The 19,598-nt window shown below is 45.0% G+C and overlaps 1 protein-coding gene across 1 annotated transcript; it reads right to left on the bottom strand.

Moving 5' to 3' along the window:
* Positions 1-1,126: 1,126 nt before the first annotated feature.
* On the bottom strand, positions 1,127-11,037 carry LOC119362199 (symplekin-like). The gene is made up of 28 exons (XM_037627401.1): positions 10,760-11,037; positions 10,210-10,369; positions 10,032-10,127; positions 9,835-9,949; positions 9,588-9,750; positions 9,222-9,393; positions 8,912-9,037; positions 8,321-8,782; positions 7,657-8,244; positions 7,388-7,456; positions 6,587-6,703; positions 6,259-6,504; positions 5,562-5,609; positions 5,336-5,479; positions 4,770-4,847; positions 4,629-4,691; positions 4,431-4,538; positions 4,185-4,265; positions 4,033-4,080; positions 3,531-3,605; positions 3,189-3,284; positions 3,008-3,088; positions 2,832-2,903; positions 2,542-2,586; positions 2,372-2,455; positions 1,890-1,993; positions 1,622-1,792; positions 1,127-1,472 (listed from the first exon to the last, which is right to left on the bottom strand). Exons 1-27 carry the CDS (start codon positions 10,945-10,947, stop codon positions 1,642-1,644), a joined length of 3,780 nt encoding a protein of 1,259 aa, XP_037483298.1. The 5' UTR covers positions 10,948-11,037; the 3' UTR covers positions 1,127-1,472; positions 1,622-1,641.
* Positions 11,038-19,598: the final 8,561 nt, after the last annotated feature.

Genomic DNA, 19,598 nt, shown 5'->3' on the forward strand with positions numbered 1-19,598 from the left:
ATGATGTACTATAGGTACTGAGGTTCAGTGATATCTCATTATCTCATTGGTCATTGTAACACATTACTTTGGTATGTTATTTCTATTAAGAGTGGGCTTATGATGTTTGTTAACCTTACGATCAAGGGGGAGAATGTTGGAATTGATCTCAGGTTGTAATAGACCGAGATAAAAAGAAGGGGAGTCCAATCCCACGTTGGTGCTTTGATCGGGGGCACCCAAACCCAATGTTTTGGTTTCGGTCCCCGGTCCATCAGTTCCCATATAAAAGGAAGAGGTCACGTACCTGTTCAGATAAGAAAAGAAAACACAAACGGGTTAAACTCCCGAGTGCTAACAACCGATCCTAAAAAGAGGGAGCTGATGGGCTGGAAGGCCGACTACCACCGCCGGCCACCGCAAGGTTAGTGCCGGTGGCCATCTCCTACAGCGGCGCTCCTGATGCACGTCCACACCATCTACGTGCTGCTTTTCTCCCGGCCATATCTTCATCGCCGGAGACCCCAAGGTGCAGTCATGGGCTACACAAGGGGCTGCATCGAGCAGCCATGGGATTTCGCCAATCAATGTAAGTTTGTACGTTTCCGCATAATACTGATGTTCTAGTCCGAGATTAAGTCCTAAAGTTGATTAGCCCAAAGCCAATTAACCTAACATAATTAACATACTAATAAAAGAGAGCAACCACGGCTTCTCCTGCACTTGAGAAAGGAAGTGGGCTGGCTAGTCAAGGAGGGAGGGAGCTGTTCGTTTGTGCTACAAAAGACATGGTGAGATAGATGCAGGGGGGAACATGCCCTCGTGTTCATTCGTGCTAAAACCGAGGCTGATTTACCATGCTTACCAACTAAACTTGCCATCCCGAGGACACAAATTACCATGAAAAACGTTCGATATGCCATGGTAAAAAAAATCTGCCACCATATTTATAGTGGAGTCCAAGTTTTTTTTGTTTTGTTTTGTTTGCAGAATCCGCTAGCGTTTGTCTGCAGCAATTTGACACGTACTACGTCGTTGGTAACACAGGCCACCTCTGTAACTGGGTAGCGAACTCCTCACACAGACAAACAGTGTTCGAGAGCTGCTTTCCATTTACCAAGAAAGATCATTGTCACACAAAACTGTCTCGAGCTCAAACGCACCGATATTATGAACAGCTTAATAGAACAAGATAGTACACAAATTCAGAACTTATTTTGACAACAAACCTTGTTTAATGTTCTACATACCACTTTAGTGGACTGGAATACAGGCTACCCAAAACAGATAGACAACAAGGCTAACAACAACTTTCTCCTACAACTATTTTCAATTTTTTTAGTGTAATAAATGTTTTATACAAGTCGCGCAGCAGCTAAACATTGCTTCGCCACATGGTCTTTCCATGCCATCTTTCCCAGTACTGCTAATGCGGATAGCGCTTCGTCGCCTGCCAAATGCCTCCATTCTGTTGCAGCAAATACAGAAAAGGCCTGCGATATATTACCGATCAGTCCGGATCATTAACGGTACGCAATGTCTGTATCTTCCGTGAAGGAAATACAGAGGCACAAAGAAAGTCGTTCCTGATGATCGAACAAACAAGAGTATAGTCAATGAAGCTGTGGGAGCCATTTTTTACCAGGCGCTGCAGGGGAAATGTCAACTGGCGGCGGAGGATTCCTGGGTCACTTCCGTCGTGGCCTCTGCGGCCGAGCTGCTGGTCTCCGCGGCCTGGTTCTGGCTGCTCTGCGCCTCGGGTGCTGGCTGCTGCTGTTGATCTTCAGCGAGGCCCAGAACCACCAAGCTAGACCTGCCACCAAAAAGGCATGGGCTCGGGTCAGATCCAGCGCCACGCGTTTGAAATGGTATAGCACTTGAGCTCGTATGAATAGAGCAAGGCCACAAACCTTGGGAGAGTCGATCGCACGTTTGGCTGGCTGGCATGCTCGACCAAGGGCGCCTTCAGTACAGGGTTCTTATTCAGGGCGTTTTCGAGTTGTGGAGCTGGTAACTGACAAACCGAGTGTGATGTTACGGACAAGTCTTGATACATGACAGTCTTTTTCTATTTTTGAACAGGAATAATTATGAAATCTGGTGCAGGCTTATGAGGAAAGTAAATATCAATCAGCAGTTTAACCTTCAACTATTAGGACGTTACCATTTTTGTTTCTGGAACTAAATTATTAGATAAAAAAAGAGTTGTTTGTGGCACTCGCTAAAATTTTAGTATACATTATCAACACAAGATGCACTCTTTACTAAAATTTTAGTACCTCTTGTACGTAAATGAAAAAAGAACAGCTAACACTTGATGCACATCCTAGAAACTTTTCTTGCATAAGAAAGAACACATGTAGGTGTATCGGGAGAAGAGAAGTGAACAAACCTGCAGTAACACACCATAGGACTGAGGCTTTGTCAGGATAGCACACTTCAGGAATCCTACCCATAACTTCGGATATTTCCATATCTACCATGACAAAATGATGACTGAAGCGTCAGAAATGAAAAAAAAACCATTGTAGCTGAATTCATGCCCCGCACAAAAATGAGCACCTGCTTGCTAACAAGGCGTGACATGATCTCCATCACAAAATCCACCTGAAAGGAAGTCTCACTGTCGGGTTACAATATAACGGGTAACAAATCAGCAAAACTGGGAGCTGTTGACTTGAGCAAAACTGAGAACTGTTGACTTCAGCATGATAATAATGCATAAACCACATCAAGATCATCCATATCCACATATATACTTCGTGCCAGGGAAGTCTCTCGCATGCTAGATTAGAGCATGAGGTACATAAGCCATATTTCTGACACAAAATGGGTTCACACAATTGGCTTACCAAGGCAGGAAATGCACTTATCGCTTGCATAACAGTTCGCATGAACAGCAAAGGTAGGGGAATCTGTTCAACCTGTGGAAACACAAAGGATTTGAGGAAAGAGCCAACAGATTATCGTATCATAAGGCACATAGCCACATACAATGGAAAATGTGATAATATCCAGAAATAGATACCAGTTGGTTTAGTGCTTTTGCCAAAACTTGCTGAGTGAATGTTGTCCTTTGCTCAAAGCAGGCAGCACATGCATCCATGACCTACAGAAAATTAATATAAATTATCATTCCGTCAGTGTAACGGATTAACTCGCCAAGTGATGTGCATTTTAACAAATGGAGAAGTGGAAAACTAACAGACCTTTTTCAGTGGTATTCCTTCTTTTTCAGGATCTATTACATGAATCGCAATCAAAATTTCTGATGGGTCAAGAATAGGGCCATGTTGTGGTGATCCCTGCAGTAGGTAGGAAGTTATGCTGCATGATTAACATTGCATAGAAGAGGAAAGACCTTAAAACAAACAAAAGGCGAAGCATATTAAAGTGACTTGAGAAATAGAAGTCCAAGAGTGAGCTAAATAAGTTTTCCAAGAAAACCTTGAAGGTACGAAGTTTTACATGTATTTCTAACTTACAATTGATGAACCAGCATAATGTTTCAAATCATAGCCAAGGAAAAAAAAAGTAGAGAAAAAACTAACCTGCAGGATTCGAGAAAGGGCAACTTGAAACTTATCCACCGGAAGATTAACAATATTGGGAAACACAGACAGAATCTGAAAAAAGGACAAAACGAAGAATAACTAACATGAAACTACATACAAAACATAAGTTATACCTTGGCAGCAATGCCTACAGAATACATGTGGCATCTCGACTACAATGCTTAAATTTTTGCTCCACCAATAAACCAAGTCAGTTACTGTCAAGGTCCACAACCACTGGTTCGAGAAATAAATCTAATACCAACTGGAGCATGAGTTTTCTTTCAAAACATTAACCATCGCCCACAACATGTTGCCGTTTCAACTTGAATTGAATATAACGTGAGCATTTCAGCTATCATGTGCAGACTTATTACGTCAGCTATTCATTAAGTATAACCACCATATACATTCTATAGTACAAAAAGGTAGACATACAGTACATACTGCTAATTATTTTTTATATCTTAAATGTTCTAAGAATGTAAAAAGAGAAAACCTCATCTTTTGGCAGATGAGCCATGACTGGGAAAAGGAACTCAGTATCCTGCAAAATGAAGACAATGCTTTGTAAATTAGAATCACATAATCTGATCATATAAATGTCAGCAAGAACTTGAAGCTTAACTCGGATACAGAGAAATAGATAACCTTAGTTTTTGAATATAAGTTCTTTATGGAAGAAATCAGATCTTGAGAGGGCACTGCTACATCAGTGAGAGTCTGTAAAACCTGCATGACAATGTAATATCTTGGATTATACAAATGCATTCAAATGAAAGAAATTCAATGATCAAGTTATATTTTCATGAAACCTCTTTCCCAAACATGTAATGTAGAACTTTGATCAATAGAAGACATCATATCTTAATAGGCAAAGAAAAACACAACTTGCACCTGCATGAGTAGGTCCCGACAGTCAGCTGGTGGATCTGAGATGATACCAAGAAGTTCAGGAGAGGAACGTATCGTGCGAATCAGAATGGGTACTTGTCTGTGAACTGCCTGGAAAACATAGAATTTATGTTATAGAAAACGAGCCATGGCAGATTGAATAAGATCTAATGGCATCACAGAGAATGTCGGATGCAAGACCTGTTTGGCAGCCTGTGGAAGACTGCCATATATTTCAAATACACGCCGGAGAAGGGAGTGCTTCTGCAGTAAGATACAAACCATATGCTGTTAGTAGAATTCACATAGTCAGACAAAGGGTTACAAAGGAGAACTACTGACCTTGGTACACAGAGCAAAATACAGCGACATCAAAGTTAGAGCATCTGCTACCGAGGATACATTTTCTAAACCACCATCCTTCAAAAACAGAAAGTCAACCAAATTTTGCTATGAAAGGAACAGAAACAATGAGAGTTATGATGCTAAGAGTACATCCCAAGCCAATATATTATTAAGACACCTGCATATCCTACTAATAATGTTTGCACCTCTTTTCATTTACAGCAGTACACTTAGGGATGCAAACTTGGAACCTTGAGGGTACCCTCCGACCCTCCTTAGTTCAACAAAGTGAACTAAACTTTCAGAATTCACACTACTTTTGAAATTTTAGTTCATTTGGTTGAACTAAGTAGGGTCAGAGGCTACCCTAAAGGTTCCAAATTTGCATGCCTAAAGTACACTGGTTTATCAATGTTTTCTCTGTTTTCAACAGTTTTTCTTGAGATTATTTATAAACTTTATAATGATATACAACAGAATCCAATTTAAGAATCATCTAAATTCATGGTTAGTTCAGATAGCAGCAAAGGAATATGTGAAAGAAATTAGAGCAGGAAGCAAACCTGGTGAACCTCGGGTGTGCCCATTTCAGCAGCTGATGCAGATTCAGCTGCTGGAATCACTTCCAGGACTGAATTAAGTTTTTCATTTGCAAAATCTTCAATCCTTTTGGAAATGCTTGCCATTGGAAATAGTTTATTTGCTACCTGTTATTACCGAATGACAAATGAAGTGAACAAAATCACATATGTGCACCTTTCTTACAAGCAGGAAGGATTAAGGGATTACCAAACGTATTGCCTTCATGCGGACCTCATCTATACGATTGATTGAACTCTGCAAGAAACACTGCTACTTAGTGACATAAGAAAACAGGGAATGGCACTAAAGACTATACTTGAAGCAGAAAATTTGTACTAATCATAAAAACAAACCAGTGTGGAAGTTTTAGGCACTGCAATTACATGCTCAGAGTTTAATCTAAAGCTCATCTAAGTGAAAGGGAAATATAAACGATTGACCATTTCTTACATTTTAGTGTTCAACCATGCTCGAAAGAAGCGATTAAGATTGACTTAGTGCTTCACAATGCTACTAAACATGCAAAAGAAAATGGAACTGAAATCCATGATATTTTTGCTATTATTTACACTGTACCACCAAATCAGAAGTCAGAACAGATGTCCCAGACGTGCGCTTGTCAGTTAGCGACCAATCACTCAATCAGACAGGAGCAATTTTAACATGGTCCCTCTTACCTTCTCTTTTCACATGGGAGGTAAGAAGGTAAGAGTTACTTAATGAAATCAACGGCCCAGATCTATTATATACTCCTACCTCTCATGTGAAAAGAGGAGGTAAGAGGGACCATGTTAAAACTGCTCAACAGACGGATGATATTAATAGAGCTATATGGCTAAGAAAGCATATCCCACATATATGTTAAAATATTTATCAGTATTATATTAGGGTATCCATACAGCACCTGCAAAGCAATGTCCAGACATCTGTCCCGGTTTGGAGGTCTTAACATGATAAGGTTCCAGACAGCACTTAGACCTTGAGTTACCCTGTCACCACTCTGAAGATCCTTGTCCTGCTTCTCATTATTTCCAGGAGAACATAAACCCTCTAGCAGTTTTAATACACCTTCTGGTAGGTATGGCATCTCACAAAGCAATTTGCCAAGTGATCTATCTGAAGCCGGAAACATATCACGAAGATTTTCAGCCTAGGCAAAAAGGAAAATGGTTGGCCATGATACAAACAAAAGGTAGCTGTGTCAAAGTTACCAAAGTTTTAAGGAGACATACTATTGTCAGAACAAATGATTCATAAACTGATGTTGCAGTTCTAGATGAAAGGAAGTCCTGATCCTGTTCTGCCTCACGATATAACCTGTTCAGGATGCCCAGTGTCAACTCGTGTCCCTGCTCAAGGAAAGATGAGTTAGAAATCACTGGAGGAGGCATATCGAGTGAAACCATGTAAGTAGCCACATAAACAAACTAGGAAAGTTGCACCAAACATAAAATGGCAAACATTATCATATAAGATATAATAACAATTTCTACCAGTCTGTCGAATCTTGCTACATGAAATCAAGAACACATGCATAACAAGCCAACAATATATAGATGAACAAGAATGGTAACATGCTTATTCACTAGTTCACTTATTCAATCACTGGGTCATTGGTTGAAAAACAGATCATAGACATGGTACAAATCTAGAAAAGTACAAATCATTGCAAGTGATAATGAAAAATATATTTATTTTCGTTTTCATTTGGCAGACGTGTTCTGGGGATTTGTTTTTCTTCTTTTGTAATTCTACTGGTACTTTGTTGCGTCTGATTCTCTGCTGTCAGACAGGGTATCTATTGGCGGCTCCTAGGACAAGTATTCTCTGCAAGTACTTGCCAGTAATAAACTTGACTGGATATACATATCAGGTGGCTGAACCTAATTCCCACCTTAGTTCAGACACCTAAGTAGGACTAAGCTCTGATTTGGGCTTTTTTGGGATTAAATCACTAGTCATCCAGTTCTTTCCTGGTTCATAACTAAATAACTAAGATAACAGTTACAGAAAACCATTTATGCGAGTCTTACCTCCTTATTTACATAGTCAGATAGTACATGCTTTTTGAGAAGCTCCCACGGGTCCAACTCCAAAGGAAACTGCATGAGAAAATACCGTAAAATAGAGAGAGCATGTCAATAGTACAGTCTACAAAAAACTAGAGCAAAACTAACAGTTCAGTGTTTCTAGGGAAACTGATTTGAAATTTCTAAATAGCCAAAAAGTGGTGCACACAAATACGATTAAGCAAAGTTCAAGGCAAAGAATGGTACTCGATGAGAGGAATGGTGATCAATACCTCAACACTCAGGTGAGAAAGCAACGGAAGACGAGCTTTCGAACCACCAGACTCTACTTGCTTATCTCTCTCAAGAATACGCAGAAATGCTTCTTTTTGAAGGAGATCTTTAGCCTCATCGGTCAGATCGACATTAGTCACAACCAATTTTGGAAGAACATACTGTGAAGTAGGGGCATTCAAAGATGAAAACTGTGACTGGCTTCCGTCAATAGTAGAGGAGCTTGGACTGCGAGTTTCTGAACATTGAGCCAAACTGATACCAACTGAAGAATTGTCAGCTGGCAAAGGAGTAACAAAACTGCCAGAATGTTCTTGGGTTCCCTGAGGTTCTGTAGAAGCATGGGAAGTTTCTGATGATTCCTGAATCTCCATCGATAATCCAGTGGCATCTGCAGTGGGCACTTTAGCCTCTACTGTTTCTATATCTAGTGGAACTGCTGAACTAATGTCCTCCTCCTTCGGTGTTTTTAATGCAGAAGGAACAGGAGAACTGGCAAGAACTGGTATGATCTCACCAGCAGCAGATGTCACCAGAGCAGTATCCTTAGCTGGAGGTGCTTCAGCTTGATCAGTTTCACTTATTGTCTGCAATGGAGGATTCGATAAACAAAATGAAACAAGAAAATCTAACAAAATAAGCAGGGACAGCTAGAGAAACTACCTTCCACAGAGCCTCTAACATAGGAAAGCGACCTGAAAGAATATTCCGACTAGGAGCAACAGAGGACTGGCTAGTTGAAGGATGTTGTCGTTGATCTACTTCAGGACCAGAAACTGGCAGGTGTTGCATGTTAACCATTACAACCTCTGCTAATAAGTCAGCAGCGATACTGGATGACAGGATTTGTAGTGATCCAGCAGCTCTGTCGCCTTGCGCAGCTAATGCAGCAAACATACCAATTAATTGATATACAGCTTCAGAATTCTCAGTTCTTGCAAGGGTGGGTTGATTGGATGATGAATCAACAGAGGCTGCTTCAGTATTTCTCTTGTTTGCCTCTTCACTATGTTCCTGAGAATCATGTGATTGTTTGACCCTTTTACTGGAATGACCATCATCTTCTAGAATATTATTCATGTCATCAGCCAGACTCCGCTTGTTACTGTTGTCAGTGCTTGTTTCCTGCCATAGAAATATAGTTTTTAGTTATTTTGAAACACTTATAGATTGAATCAATGTGGGTGGGTGGGGGGCTCATTGCAAAGGTTTGAATTTGCAGAAGAGATATAATTTAGATATAGAGGTACATACTGTCAGAGGCAACGACTCGGCCCTGTTGGACGTGTCTCCAGCACTCCTACCAGCATTTGAATCATTTGCAGCTATTGAATCTCCCTGGTTTATAATATTTTGAGCTTCCAATAGACGAGCTCGCCACTGAAAAATATAACTTCAAATTAGTAAGAATGCACCTAGAGCGGATTCTTAAAATGTAAGCATGAAGTGAGACATGTCATATACTACTGAAAAAAGCATATGCATACCAAGAAAAGTTCCTTGACAAAACAGATATTATTTACATAGCATCTTAAAATTTACTGCAAGAAGGTAAAAGAAGTACCGGCTCAGCACTTGAATGTGTACATTTCAGGCATGCATCAATGGCACTCTTCAAAGCATGGAATGCACCTGGAACTTGCACTTTGATAATGGTATTTGCTGGGTCCAAAGAAAGTAAAACTGGCAGTATGCGTCCATAAAAGGAAGGCCTTCTTTGAGCAATAGCCGAGAGACTGGGAGAAGTTGATATTAGAAGATGAGGTAAGAAACACTATCAGAACATATACAGATGCTAATGTAAGGGACTATAACCTGAAAATTTTCTACAAACAGAATGAGGAAATGACACGGCACCATCTTTCAGGAAATTTATTTGCTCGAAAGATGATACAAACCGCACATGCACAATAAAAATATAATGGCCAACCTAGTAACGAAGACAATGATCATCGAAGTGCTGAGTAATCTTATTTTAGGAGACTTAAGTTGTTCTAGCAACAGTCCCAGGCTCTGGCTGGCTTCCATGGCTAGGTCACCAACATTAAGCAGAGGGTGACCTCCCCTTAACCATGCTATATTGAATCCCATATCTGCAAAGGGCTGACAGTTTATAATGCCGGAAATCCAAATTTAAAACAGGCCATTTGTATAAAGTAGTAGAGCACATGTTCTACCTTCTGTAGCTTGGGTTGGTGGATCAGATGTGATATTAGGATCCGGGGTGTGCATAAGAACTGTTTTCTCAACAAACTTAACAGCCAGCAACCTGACTCCTTCATTGCTGGTAGGCTGACATGGAGATGCCACAAATGAAAGAAACTGTAAGTCGAGATGATGCAATTAACTGGATGCAAAGAGTATAATGGCTTACCTGGAATGCCATGAGCGACACCGCTGATTTAAGCTTGAGCATCCATTCCCATGACGATTTGAGTGAATCGTCAATCCCACCACTTGAGAACAAACCCTGGATTTAGGACCAGCAAACAGCAACATGAGCCAATGTCCACACACAGGCAACTCTTATAGGTGCTGCTGTTAAGAGTTACCTGGATAACGAGCTCTTGCAGTACTTTGGCAAATAAGTCTGTTCCTGTTTTAACAGCCTGTCTTGCGACCGCCGGCGTCTCATCATTCAAAAGATCCAGCAGGCTGGGCATCATGTCGGGTATATACACCATGTGCTTTGACCCAATCTCACCAATCATCCTATGTCAGGTGGACGAGTTGGATTAAACATAAGTCCAAGATATGAGCATATTTCAGTACGTGTTAAAAGGAAAATCAGCTAATATCATGACAGAAAGCATTCAGCTGCCATTCCACCACATGAAACCTTAGCATTTGGTACTAGTATAAATTGCACATTTGAGTAATCGGCCACTGCAACGTATAGAACTCCAGAACCCTTATAACAGAAACTACACATTTGGTTAACTTCACTGCTACTTTTGTTGCTGAATTCACTGTCAATTTAAGTTATCTCGAATCGAATTGGCAGGAGGCAGTAGGGTTAAGTGGCGGACGAAACTGACTAGCGGAGCAGAACACTGAAGTGCCCCGACGGAATGGCCGGATAAGAGGAGCGGGAGAACTCACTCGATGACGACCTTGCGCACGGGGCCGGCCTCGTCGGCGCGGAGCTCGGCGAGGCGGGGGACGAGCTCGTGGAGCGGCAGCCGGCGGAGCCCGCGCACCTGCAGGAGGCGCGGGCCCATGTCCCCGGCAGAAGCGTCCGGCTGGGGGAGGCCGTGCGGAGGGAAGGCCGGCGGGAGGGCTACCGCCATCGGACGGACGGTCGGAACCCTAGCTCCGGCGATCCCCGGCGACGCGCGTCCTGGGAGTAGTGGTTTCTCCCCCACTTAAAACCTTTTTCTCTTTCTTACTTAAATTAAAAAAAATGAGGGGTAAGGCCTGAACTTTATTGGTCGAAAACCACAGAAGGTGGGATGATGTTTACATCATGTGGCTGGCCAAACCACACATGACGCCCAGGAGCTAGATTTAGAGCAAATCTGACTAATCTATGAGCTTCTACATTACTACTTCGACCCTTAAAAATAAAGTTACATGAAAAAGCGAAAGATCTAGCTTTAATCTCACTGGTGATCGCACCATGCTTGCCTCGACTCCCTTGGTTTATTTCTCTGACCACTTGTTTGGCATCGGATGCTATGACGAACTAATTGATGAGCAAATCTTCCACGACACACAGTGCTTCCCTGCATGCAATCGACTTCATAATAACTGGGTCGTCCACGCCTTGTATGCCCAGAGCTGAACTGCCCAAAAAATTACCCTCCTGGTCTCTGCACACTACGGCTACTGCCCCCTTAGTGCCCGATCTGACTGTTGCATCTACATGGATTTTAGCATACCCAGCCGGAGGTGCATGAGGCCGCGTTGCTCGAGGCCGAGCCACCGCAAAGTTTGAATTAGTAGCTGGTTTCGTTTCCTTAATTAACTTTAACTCCTTGGTGTATCTTGTGACAAAAGAATGCACCGAATGTGGGCTCTGAAAGATACCTTCATGAATAGCCTTTCTTCTTGCTGACCAAACAACCCACAATGTTACTGCTAGCTTCACAAAATACTCATGTGAGAAGCATTCCATCTGAGAAAACAACCATTGTTTGGCGTTTGGTTCCGAACTTGCCACTAGGGACTGTCCAATTTCATCTTCTACAAGGGCCCATGTGCATCGAGAGGTGGTGCACTCTAGGAGTGAGTGGCGCCATGAGTCTAGTGCACCGCATAATCCACAGCCTGATGAGGTTGACATGTGACGATGCGACCGGACATCTTCCGTCGGCAGAGAGAGCTTGGATAATCGCCAAAGGAACATCCGTACTTTTGCTGGAACATGTGTCTTCCATAATGTCTTCCATGATTTCTCCTCTTGAGACCCAGTTGAAGGGCCAGCTGAGTTCTCAAGCCATGCCTCCCTTCGCTGTCTGGTCGCCACGAGCATATTATACGCTGATCTCACCATAAACTGACCATGCTTCTCAAAATGCCAGCACCAAAAGTCCGAGATGTTCCTGGTGCATAATGGGATACCAGCAATAATGTTTGCATCAAAAGGCAGAAACACTTCCCTCACATGTTGCATGTTCCAAGTTGCCGTGGTTGGGTCGATCAGTTCTGAGACGTACAATGGTGGTTTAGGTGTCAATCACCCATATGGACGTAGCATCTCGTCCCTAGGCAGCCAATTTTCAGTCCAAATCCTAGTTGTCTCTCCATTACCAATTCTTCTTATTAAGCCTTGCTTGAGCGTGTCCCGCCCCTCAATGATTGCTCTCCATATTTGACTCGGATGAGTGCCCAATGTGGCCTCTAGAATTGAAGTGGTTGGAAAGTAGACACTTTTTAAGATGCGAGCACTAAGGTATTCCGGATTTTGCAATAATCGCCATGCTTGCCTGGCCAACAAGGCCAGGTTAAAAAGCTCAATGTCCTTGAACCCTAATCCCCCCATGGCTTTTGGCTGTGTCATCTCCTTCCAGGACACCCAATGTGGCTTGCGCTGGCCATTCTTGCTCCCCCACCAAAATTTCCTTATAAGCATGTTGAGGTGTTCACACAAACCTCTAGGCAATTTAAAGCATGACATGGAGTAGACAGGTATAGCTTGCGCTGCCGCCTTGACCAATACTTCTTTACCTACTTTAGACAGGGTGCTCTCAATCCATCCTTGGATCTTGCTCCAAAGCCTGTCCTTCAAGTATTTGAAAGCACCGTTCCTCGAGGATCCAATATCAGAAGGCATGCCCAAGTACTTTTCATTCAACGTTTCATTAGGTACATTTAAGACCTCTTTTATCTCCTGTCGAATGGCATCTGGAACTCCCTTGCTGAAAAAGATTGAGGTCTTTCCAAAATTTATTCGCTGACCCGAAGCTTGACAATAAATATCCAGCACCTGGTTTACCTCATTTGCTCCCACACTATTTGCCTTAAAGAACAACAGGCTATCATCTGCGAATAATAAATGGCTCACTAGTGGCGCCAAGGGTGCCACTTGTAGTCCACTTAAGTTTGATGACTCACTCTTTGATTTTAGGAGGCACGAAAGGCCCTCTGCTGCCAATAAGAACAAGTATGGTGAAATAGGATCCCCTTGCCGGATTCCACGAGATGGCTTAAACTCCTTGAGTTTCTTCCCATTCAGCATGACAGAAAAGCTCACTGAACTCACCAGATTCGTGACAATATCCACCCATTTAACTGTGAAGCCCAGCTTTAACATGATAGCACGCAGGTAAGCCCACTCAACCCTGTCATATGCCTTCATCATATCAAGTTTCAAAGCACCAGATTGATGTTTCTTTGCTTTGTTACGTTTCATGAAGTGCAGACATTCATAAGTTGTAATTATATTGCCCATGATGAGCCTGCCTGGGACAAAAGCGGACTGCTCTTCTGAAATTATCTCTGGTAGCACTAGCTTCAACCTATTAGAGATCACCTTCGATGCTATTTTGTATAGGACATTGCACAAGCTTATAGGACGAAATTGTGGCAGAAGGGTGGGATTCCTTACCTTTGGGATAAGAACCAGTACTGTTTGGTTTATGCTTTCAGCTGTCTCTGAACCATCCACAATACTCAGAACCACCTTCGTAACCTCGGCTCCACATATGTCCCAGTGGCGTTGGAAGAAATGTGCAGGGAAGCCATCCGGACCCGATGCTTTGATTGGGAACATCTGAAACATCACCGTCTTCACCTCCTGCTGGCTATAGGGTGCGTTAAGCATGTCATCCATCACATTAGTGACTTTCGTTGGGACGGTCTGCAACACCTGTTCCATGTTTTGCACCCCTCGGATGTGTAAAGATCCTTGTAAAAGGAATTTGTCATGTTTTCCATCTCCCATGTATCCTCTGTCAACTGTCCGTCTGGGCGATGCAAAGCCTTAATTTGGTTCTTTCTCCTTCGTCGACTAACCCGTAGATGAAAGAAGTACGTGTTTTTGTCTCCGTGGGCTAGCCATTCCAGCCGCGCCCTCTGCCTCCAAAGGATCTCCTCACGATGGTAAAGTTCCACTAAACGATCGCAGATCTTGGTCTCCATGTGATTCTGATCTGTTCTGATCGGGGACTGATGCAACCGATCAAGTTCAAGCTTCAGGCGTTGGATCTCAGTACGCACACTTCCAAAATGCTCTTTATCCCATATGGTTAGCTCATCAGCCAATCGCTGGAGTTTTGCATGCAGGGTGTCGACAGAATCTCCCACCGATGCTGTCCACCTATCTCCAACCAGCTCACTCAACGCAGAATCCTGTTTCGACATTAATTCATATCTACAGCTTCATGGGGCCCGCTTGCATGGCACATGCACATCGATCTTCAGCTTGATAGGAAGGTGATCTGAGGAGGCAGCTGTTCTATGGATTAGCTCGGCTCCAGGGAACGCCAGCGACCACGCCGAGTTTACAACACACCGATTCAACCGCACCCTGGTGAAAGTGCCTCCGGCCACTTTTTTCTCAAAAGTCCAGTTTGTTCCTCAGAAACCAATATCCGTCAGACCACATGTATCAAGGGCATCCCTAAACGCATCCATTTGTGCTTGGTTGCGGTTCCCAACACCATCATGTTCATGTGCATGCAAGACTTCATTGAAATCTCCTATTACAGCCCATGGAAGGTTACTTATTCCAACTATACCCCTCAACATGTTCTAGGTTTTGTATCTTTCAGGGACTTAGGCTTCTCCATATATAAAAGTAACTCTGCATTCAGCCCCAACAAAATCATCCACAATTTCATCAATATGATACTCAGAATAACCAATAACTTCTAGCTTTATTGAATCATTCCAAAAAATTCCAAGACATCCACTTCTACCTCTGCTACTAACAACATAGCTTTTATTAAAACCAAAAGAACCAGCTAAATTATCCACACGGGAGCCCTATATTTGGGTTTCAAGGATACAAACTATAGAGGGGGCATACTGCCTCATGAGGTCATGAAGCTCATGAACTGTCGCGGGTTTGCCTGCCCCGCGACGGTTCCAACATAACAGACTCATTGCGCTAGGCGCGACTCCCCGTGGGAGCCCGCCAAACGCACATCATTATCAATGTTCTAAACTAGGTTCTTCACCATGGATGTCACTGGTGGTTAGAGCCGTCTTGGTCCTCTTTGGTTCTTGCTTCGATGGGGAGCTAGTCACAGGCCCTGGTGGCGGCAAAAGTAGCTGGTTACTTGCCAATGTGTCTGATGTTGAGCTTGTCACCCTTGCACCCCTTTTCCTGTTATTTTCTGCTTCATCCATAGAGACATCTCCTGCGAGATCTTCATGTTCATGCCCCTGCTAGTCCTGTTGATTCCTCTATGCATCTCCACGTCCACGTCCCCTTCCGCGGCCCTGACAGCCGCGTCCTCTTCCTTCTCTTGGCCCACGTCCTAGGCCTCTGAACCATGACACCCTCAGATTTTTGAACACCAAGGCTTGGGGTGGATGAACCCCATCAACATGTTCCTTGAATTGGTGTCCCAGATGGCCACACACGGCACACCAGTCTGGCAGTCGTTCATATTTAACCAAGAAGATCTTCCTTTTGCCATCCTTCACCACAGAGACCGCGTTTTTGAGTGGCTTATGAACATTTATCTTCACCCTGACACGTACAAAATTTCCTTCAAAATCTTGCGATTTGGGTTCAGCATATATGAGTTCCCCAATCTTTCCAGCCAGAGCTTTCACCATCAGGCAAATCATGTATTTGGACCCAGATATCTAGCATGTCAAGGTTAACCTCAAAAGCTTTTGTAAATCCATCATACTCCACCATCACCACAGCATTGCCCTTGAAGGTCCATGGCCCCTCGGCCATGACATGCTCCCAATCACCCAAGCACGAGAACTACATTGTGTATAGATTCTCTCGAGCAGTCGGATTTTTACCTCCCAGGCCAGATCCCATGCAGCCCTCATATTGTGGAAAAACCAGTACTGGTTGTACTCTTTCGGTGTATGAACCCTTGCCACTGCCATCCACCTGACGGCTGCATCCGATGGAATCTGTTGCTCTTCAAAGACCACGTCCTCTAAGTCATCTTCTGTTAGGCCCAGATTCTTCATCATCTCCTCAACATCATCTGTTCCCGAGCCCGCGCCTAAAACCGAACTCGCCATCACTGCAGAACCCTAGTCGATTGTGACGCCCCCGGTTTAATCGTACACTAATCATGCACGCAAATGTGTACGATCAAGATCAGGGACTCACGGGAAGATATCACAACACAACTCTACAAATAAATTAAGTCATACAAGCATCATAATACAAGCCAGGGGCCTCGAGGGCTCGAATACAAGTGCTCGATCATAGACGAGTCAGCGGAAGCAACCATATCTGAGTACAGACATAAGTTAAACAAGTTGCCCTAAGATGGCTAGCACAAACTGAGATACAGATCGAAAGAGGCGCAGGCCTCCTGCCTGGGATACTCCTAACTACTCCTGGTCGTCGTCGTCAGCCTGCACGTAGTAGTAGGCACCTCCAACGTAGTAGTCGTCGTCGACGCTGGCTCCTGGCTCCTGGACTCCAGCATCTGGTTGCGACAACCAGAAAGAAAGGAAAGGGGAAAAAGGGGGGGGAAAGCAACCGTGAGTACTCATCCAAAGTACTCGCAAGCAAGGAACTACACTACATATGCATGGGTATATGTGTAAGGAGGCCATATCAGTGGACTGAACTGCAGAATGCCAGAATAAGAGGGGGATAGCTAATCCTGTCGAAGACTACGCTTCTGGCAGCCTCCGTCTTGCAGCATGTAGAAGAGAGTAGATTGAAGTCCTCCAAGTAGCATCTCCAAGTAGCATATCCAGGTAGCATCTCCAGTAGCATCGCATAGCATAATCCTACCCGGCGATCCTCTCCTCGTCGCCCTGTAGAAAAGCGATCACCGGGTTGTCTGTGGAACTTGGAAGGGTGTGTTTTATTAAGTATCCGGTTCTAGTTGTCATAAGGTCAAGGTACAACTCCAAGTCGTCCTGTTACCGAAGATCACAGCTATTCGAATAGATTAACTTCCCTGCAGGGGTGCACCACATAACCCAACACGCTTGATCCCATTTGGCCGGACACACTTTCCTGGGTCATGCCCGGCCGCGGAAGATCAACACGTCGCAGCCCCACCTAGGCAAAACAGAGAGGCCAGCACACCGGTCTAAACCTAAGCGCACAGGGGTCTGGGCCCATCGCCCATAGCACACCTGCACGTTGCGTACGCGGCCGAAAGCAGACCTAGCCTAGTGGCGTTCCAGTCCAATTCGGCGCGCGCCGCTCCGTCGCTGACGTCTGAAGTGCTTCGGCTGATACCACGACGTCGGGATACCCATAACTACTCCCGCGTAGATGGTTAGTGCGTATAGGCTCGTAGCCAGACTCAGATCAAATACCAAGATCTCGTTAAGCGTGTTAAGTATCCGCGAATGCCGAACAAGGCCAGGCCCACCTGTCTCCTAGGTGGTCTCAACCTGCCCTGCCGCTCCGCCACAAAGTAACAGTCGGGGGCCGTCGGGAACCTAGGCCCACCTCTACCGGGATGGAGCCACCTGTCCTTTCAGCCCCCAACTCCGAACAGTATCACAGGTAATGCAACAGTGTAAAGTATATAGTATATGCCCGTGATCACCTCCCGAAGTGATCACAGCCCAGTAGTATAGCATGGCAGACGGACAAGAGTGTAGGGCCACTGATGGAACACTAGCATCCTATACTAAGCATTTAGGATTGCGGGTAAGGTATCAATGACTGTAGCAGCAATGACAGGCTATGCATCAGAATAGGATTAACGGAAAGCAGTAACATGCTACACTACTCTAATGCAAGCAGTATAGAGAAGAGTAGGCGATATTTGGTGATCAAAGGGGGGGCTTGCCTGGTTGCTCTGGCAAGAGAGAGGGGTCGTCAACTCCGTAGTCGAACTGGTCAGCAGCAGCGTCGGTCTCGTAGTCTACCGGAGAGAAGAGGGGGAAGAAATAATGAATACGGAGCAAACAAAGCACCACAAAATATATCAAGGCAATACGCGGTGTTCGGTGTGCCCTAACGCGGTAGTAGGTGATACCGGTGAAGGGGGGAAACATCCGGGAAAGTATTCCCGGTGTTTCGTGTTTTCGGGCAGAGGAGCCGGAGGGGGAAAGTTGCGAGTTCGATAGGTTAGGGGTGTGTGGCGGACGAACGGACTGCGTATCCGGATTTGTCTCGTCGTTCTGAGCAACTTTCATGTTGAAAATATTTTAATCCGAGTTACGGATTAAAAGATATGATTTTCTAAAGATTTTATTAATTTTTAGAATTTATTTAACTATTTAATTCTAACATTATCCAGAATAGTGTATGCTGACGTCATGTCAGCATGACGTCAGCAGTCAACAGGGAGTTGACTGGGTCAATCTGACGTGTGGGTCCCGCATGTCATACACTGTTTTAGTTAACTAACAGTTAATTAGGTTAATTAGTGATTAGGTTAACCTAATTATAATTAATTAACTTAATTAATTCCTTAATTAATTAATTAATTAATTAATTTTATGATTATTATTATTTATTTATTTATTTTGATATTCTCTTTTTTTTAACGTTTTGGGGCCGTGGGGCCCATCTGTCATAGGCCCCAGGGGCCTTGGCAGGTTTGGTCCAGCGGGTGCGGGCGCACCCGAGCGAGCACTCGCCCGCAGGGCGGGACGAGGCCGCCGGGGCACGGGGCCATGGGGCACCGGCCGGAGCAGGATGCGGTGGTGGTTCGTGGCCACGGCGAGGCCACGGAGGGGCGCAAGGCGCCGGCCGGCGACAGGGGGCATGGCCAGGGCCGCAAGTACGCGGCCAGAGAGCAGCTCGGGATGGCCGGAGCGGCAGCGGGAGGCGGCTAAGCGGCACCGGACGCGGCCAGAGGTGGGAACCGGACCGGGCGACGGCGACGGGCAGGCTGGTGCGGGGCCGCGGTTGACGACGTTGGCCGGCGAGCAGGTGCAGGGGGAGGTGAAGGCGCGCGCGGGCTACAGTAGGCACAACTTCGGGTAGGGCGAGCGCGAGCTCGGTCGCGGGGGGTTCGGCGGAGCGCGTGCGTTCGGTGACGAGGGAAAGAGAAGAGGCTGGGGGCCTCACCGAGCAACGTAGGGCACAGGGCAGTGGGGGTCGAGGAGGAGGACGGGGACGACGACGTGGTGGTGGCGACGGGCGTCGGGGTGACTTCGGGGCTCGGCAATGGAGTGGCGGTGGGCGTCCAGCGAGGCGACGCCGTGGAGAAGGACGAAGGCGCGGCGGAAGGAAAACGCGAGGAGGAGGCCGGAGGTTGGTGCTCGGCGCCGGCAGGCGGCGACTATCTCCGGGCGCGGGCGCTCTGAGAGGAGGGGAGCGAGTAGCGAGGGGAAGTGGGGGTCTTCGCCCCGATCCAGATTGGATCGGGAGGGG

This window comes from Triticum dicoccoides, chromosome 2B (genome assembly GCF_002162155.2).
Source record: "Triticum dicoccoides isolate Atlit2015 ecotype Zavitan chromosome 2B, WEW_v2.0, whole genome shotgun sequence".
Lineage (NCBI taxonomy): Eukaryota > Viridiplantae > Streptophyta > Magnoliopsida > Poales > Poaceae > Triticum > Triticum dicoccoides.

Coding starts and splice junctions, on each gene's coding strand:
- LOC119362199 (XM_037627401.1), bottom strand. CDS start 10,947: ATGGCGGTAGCCCTCCCGCCGGCCTTCCCTCCGCACGGCCTCCCCCAG. Junction 6,704..7,387: donor CTGACTATGTAAATAAGGAG/GTAAGACTCGCA, acceptor TTCCTTGAGCAG/GGACACGAGTTGACACTGGG. Junction 5,610..6,258: donor GTCTGGACATTGCTTTGCAG/GTGCTGTATGGA, acceptor TGTTTCTTGCAG/AGTTCAATCAATCGTATAGA.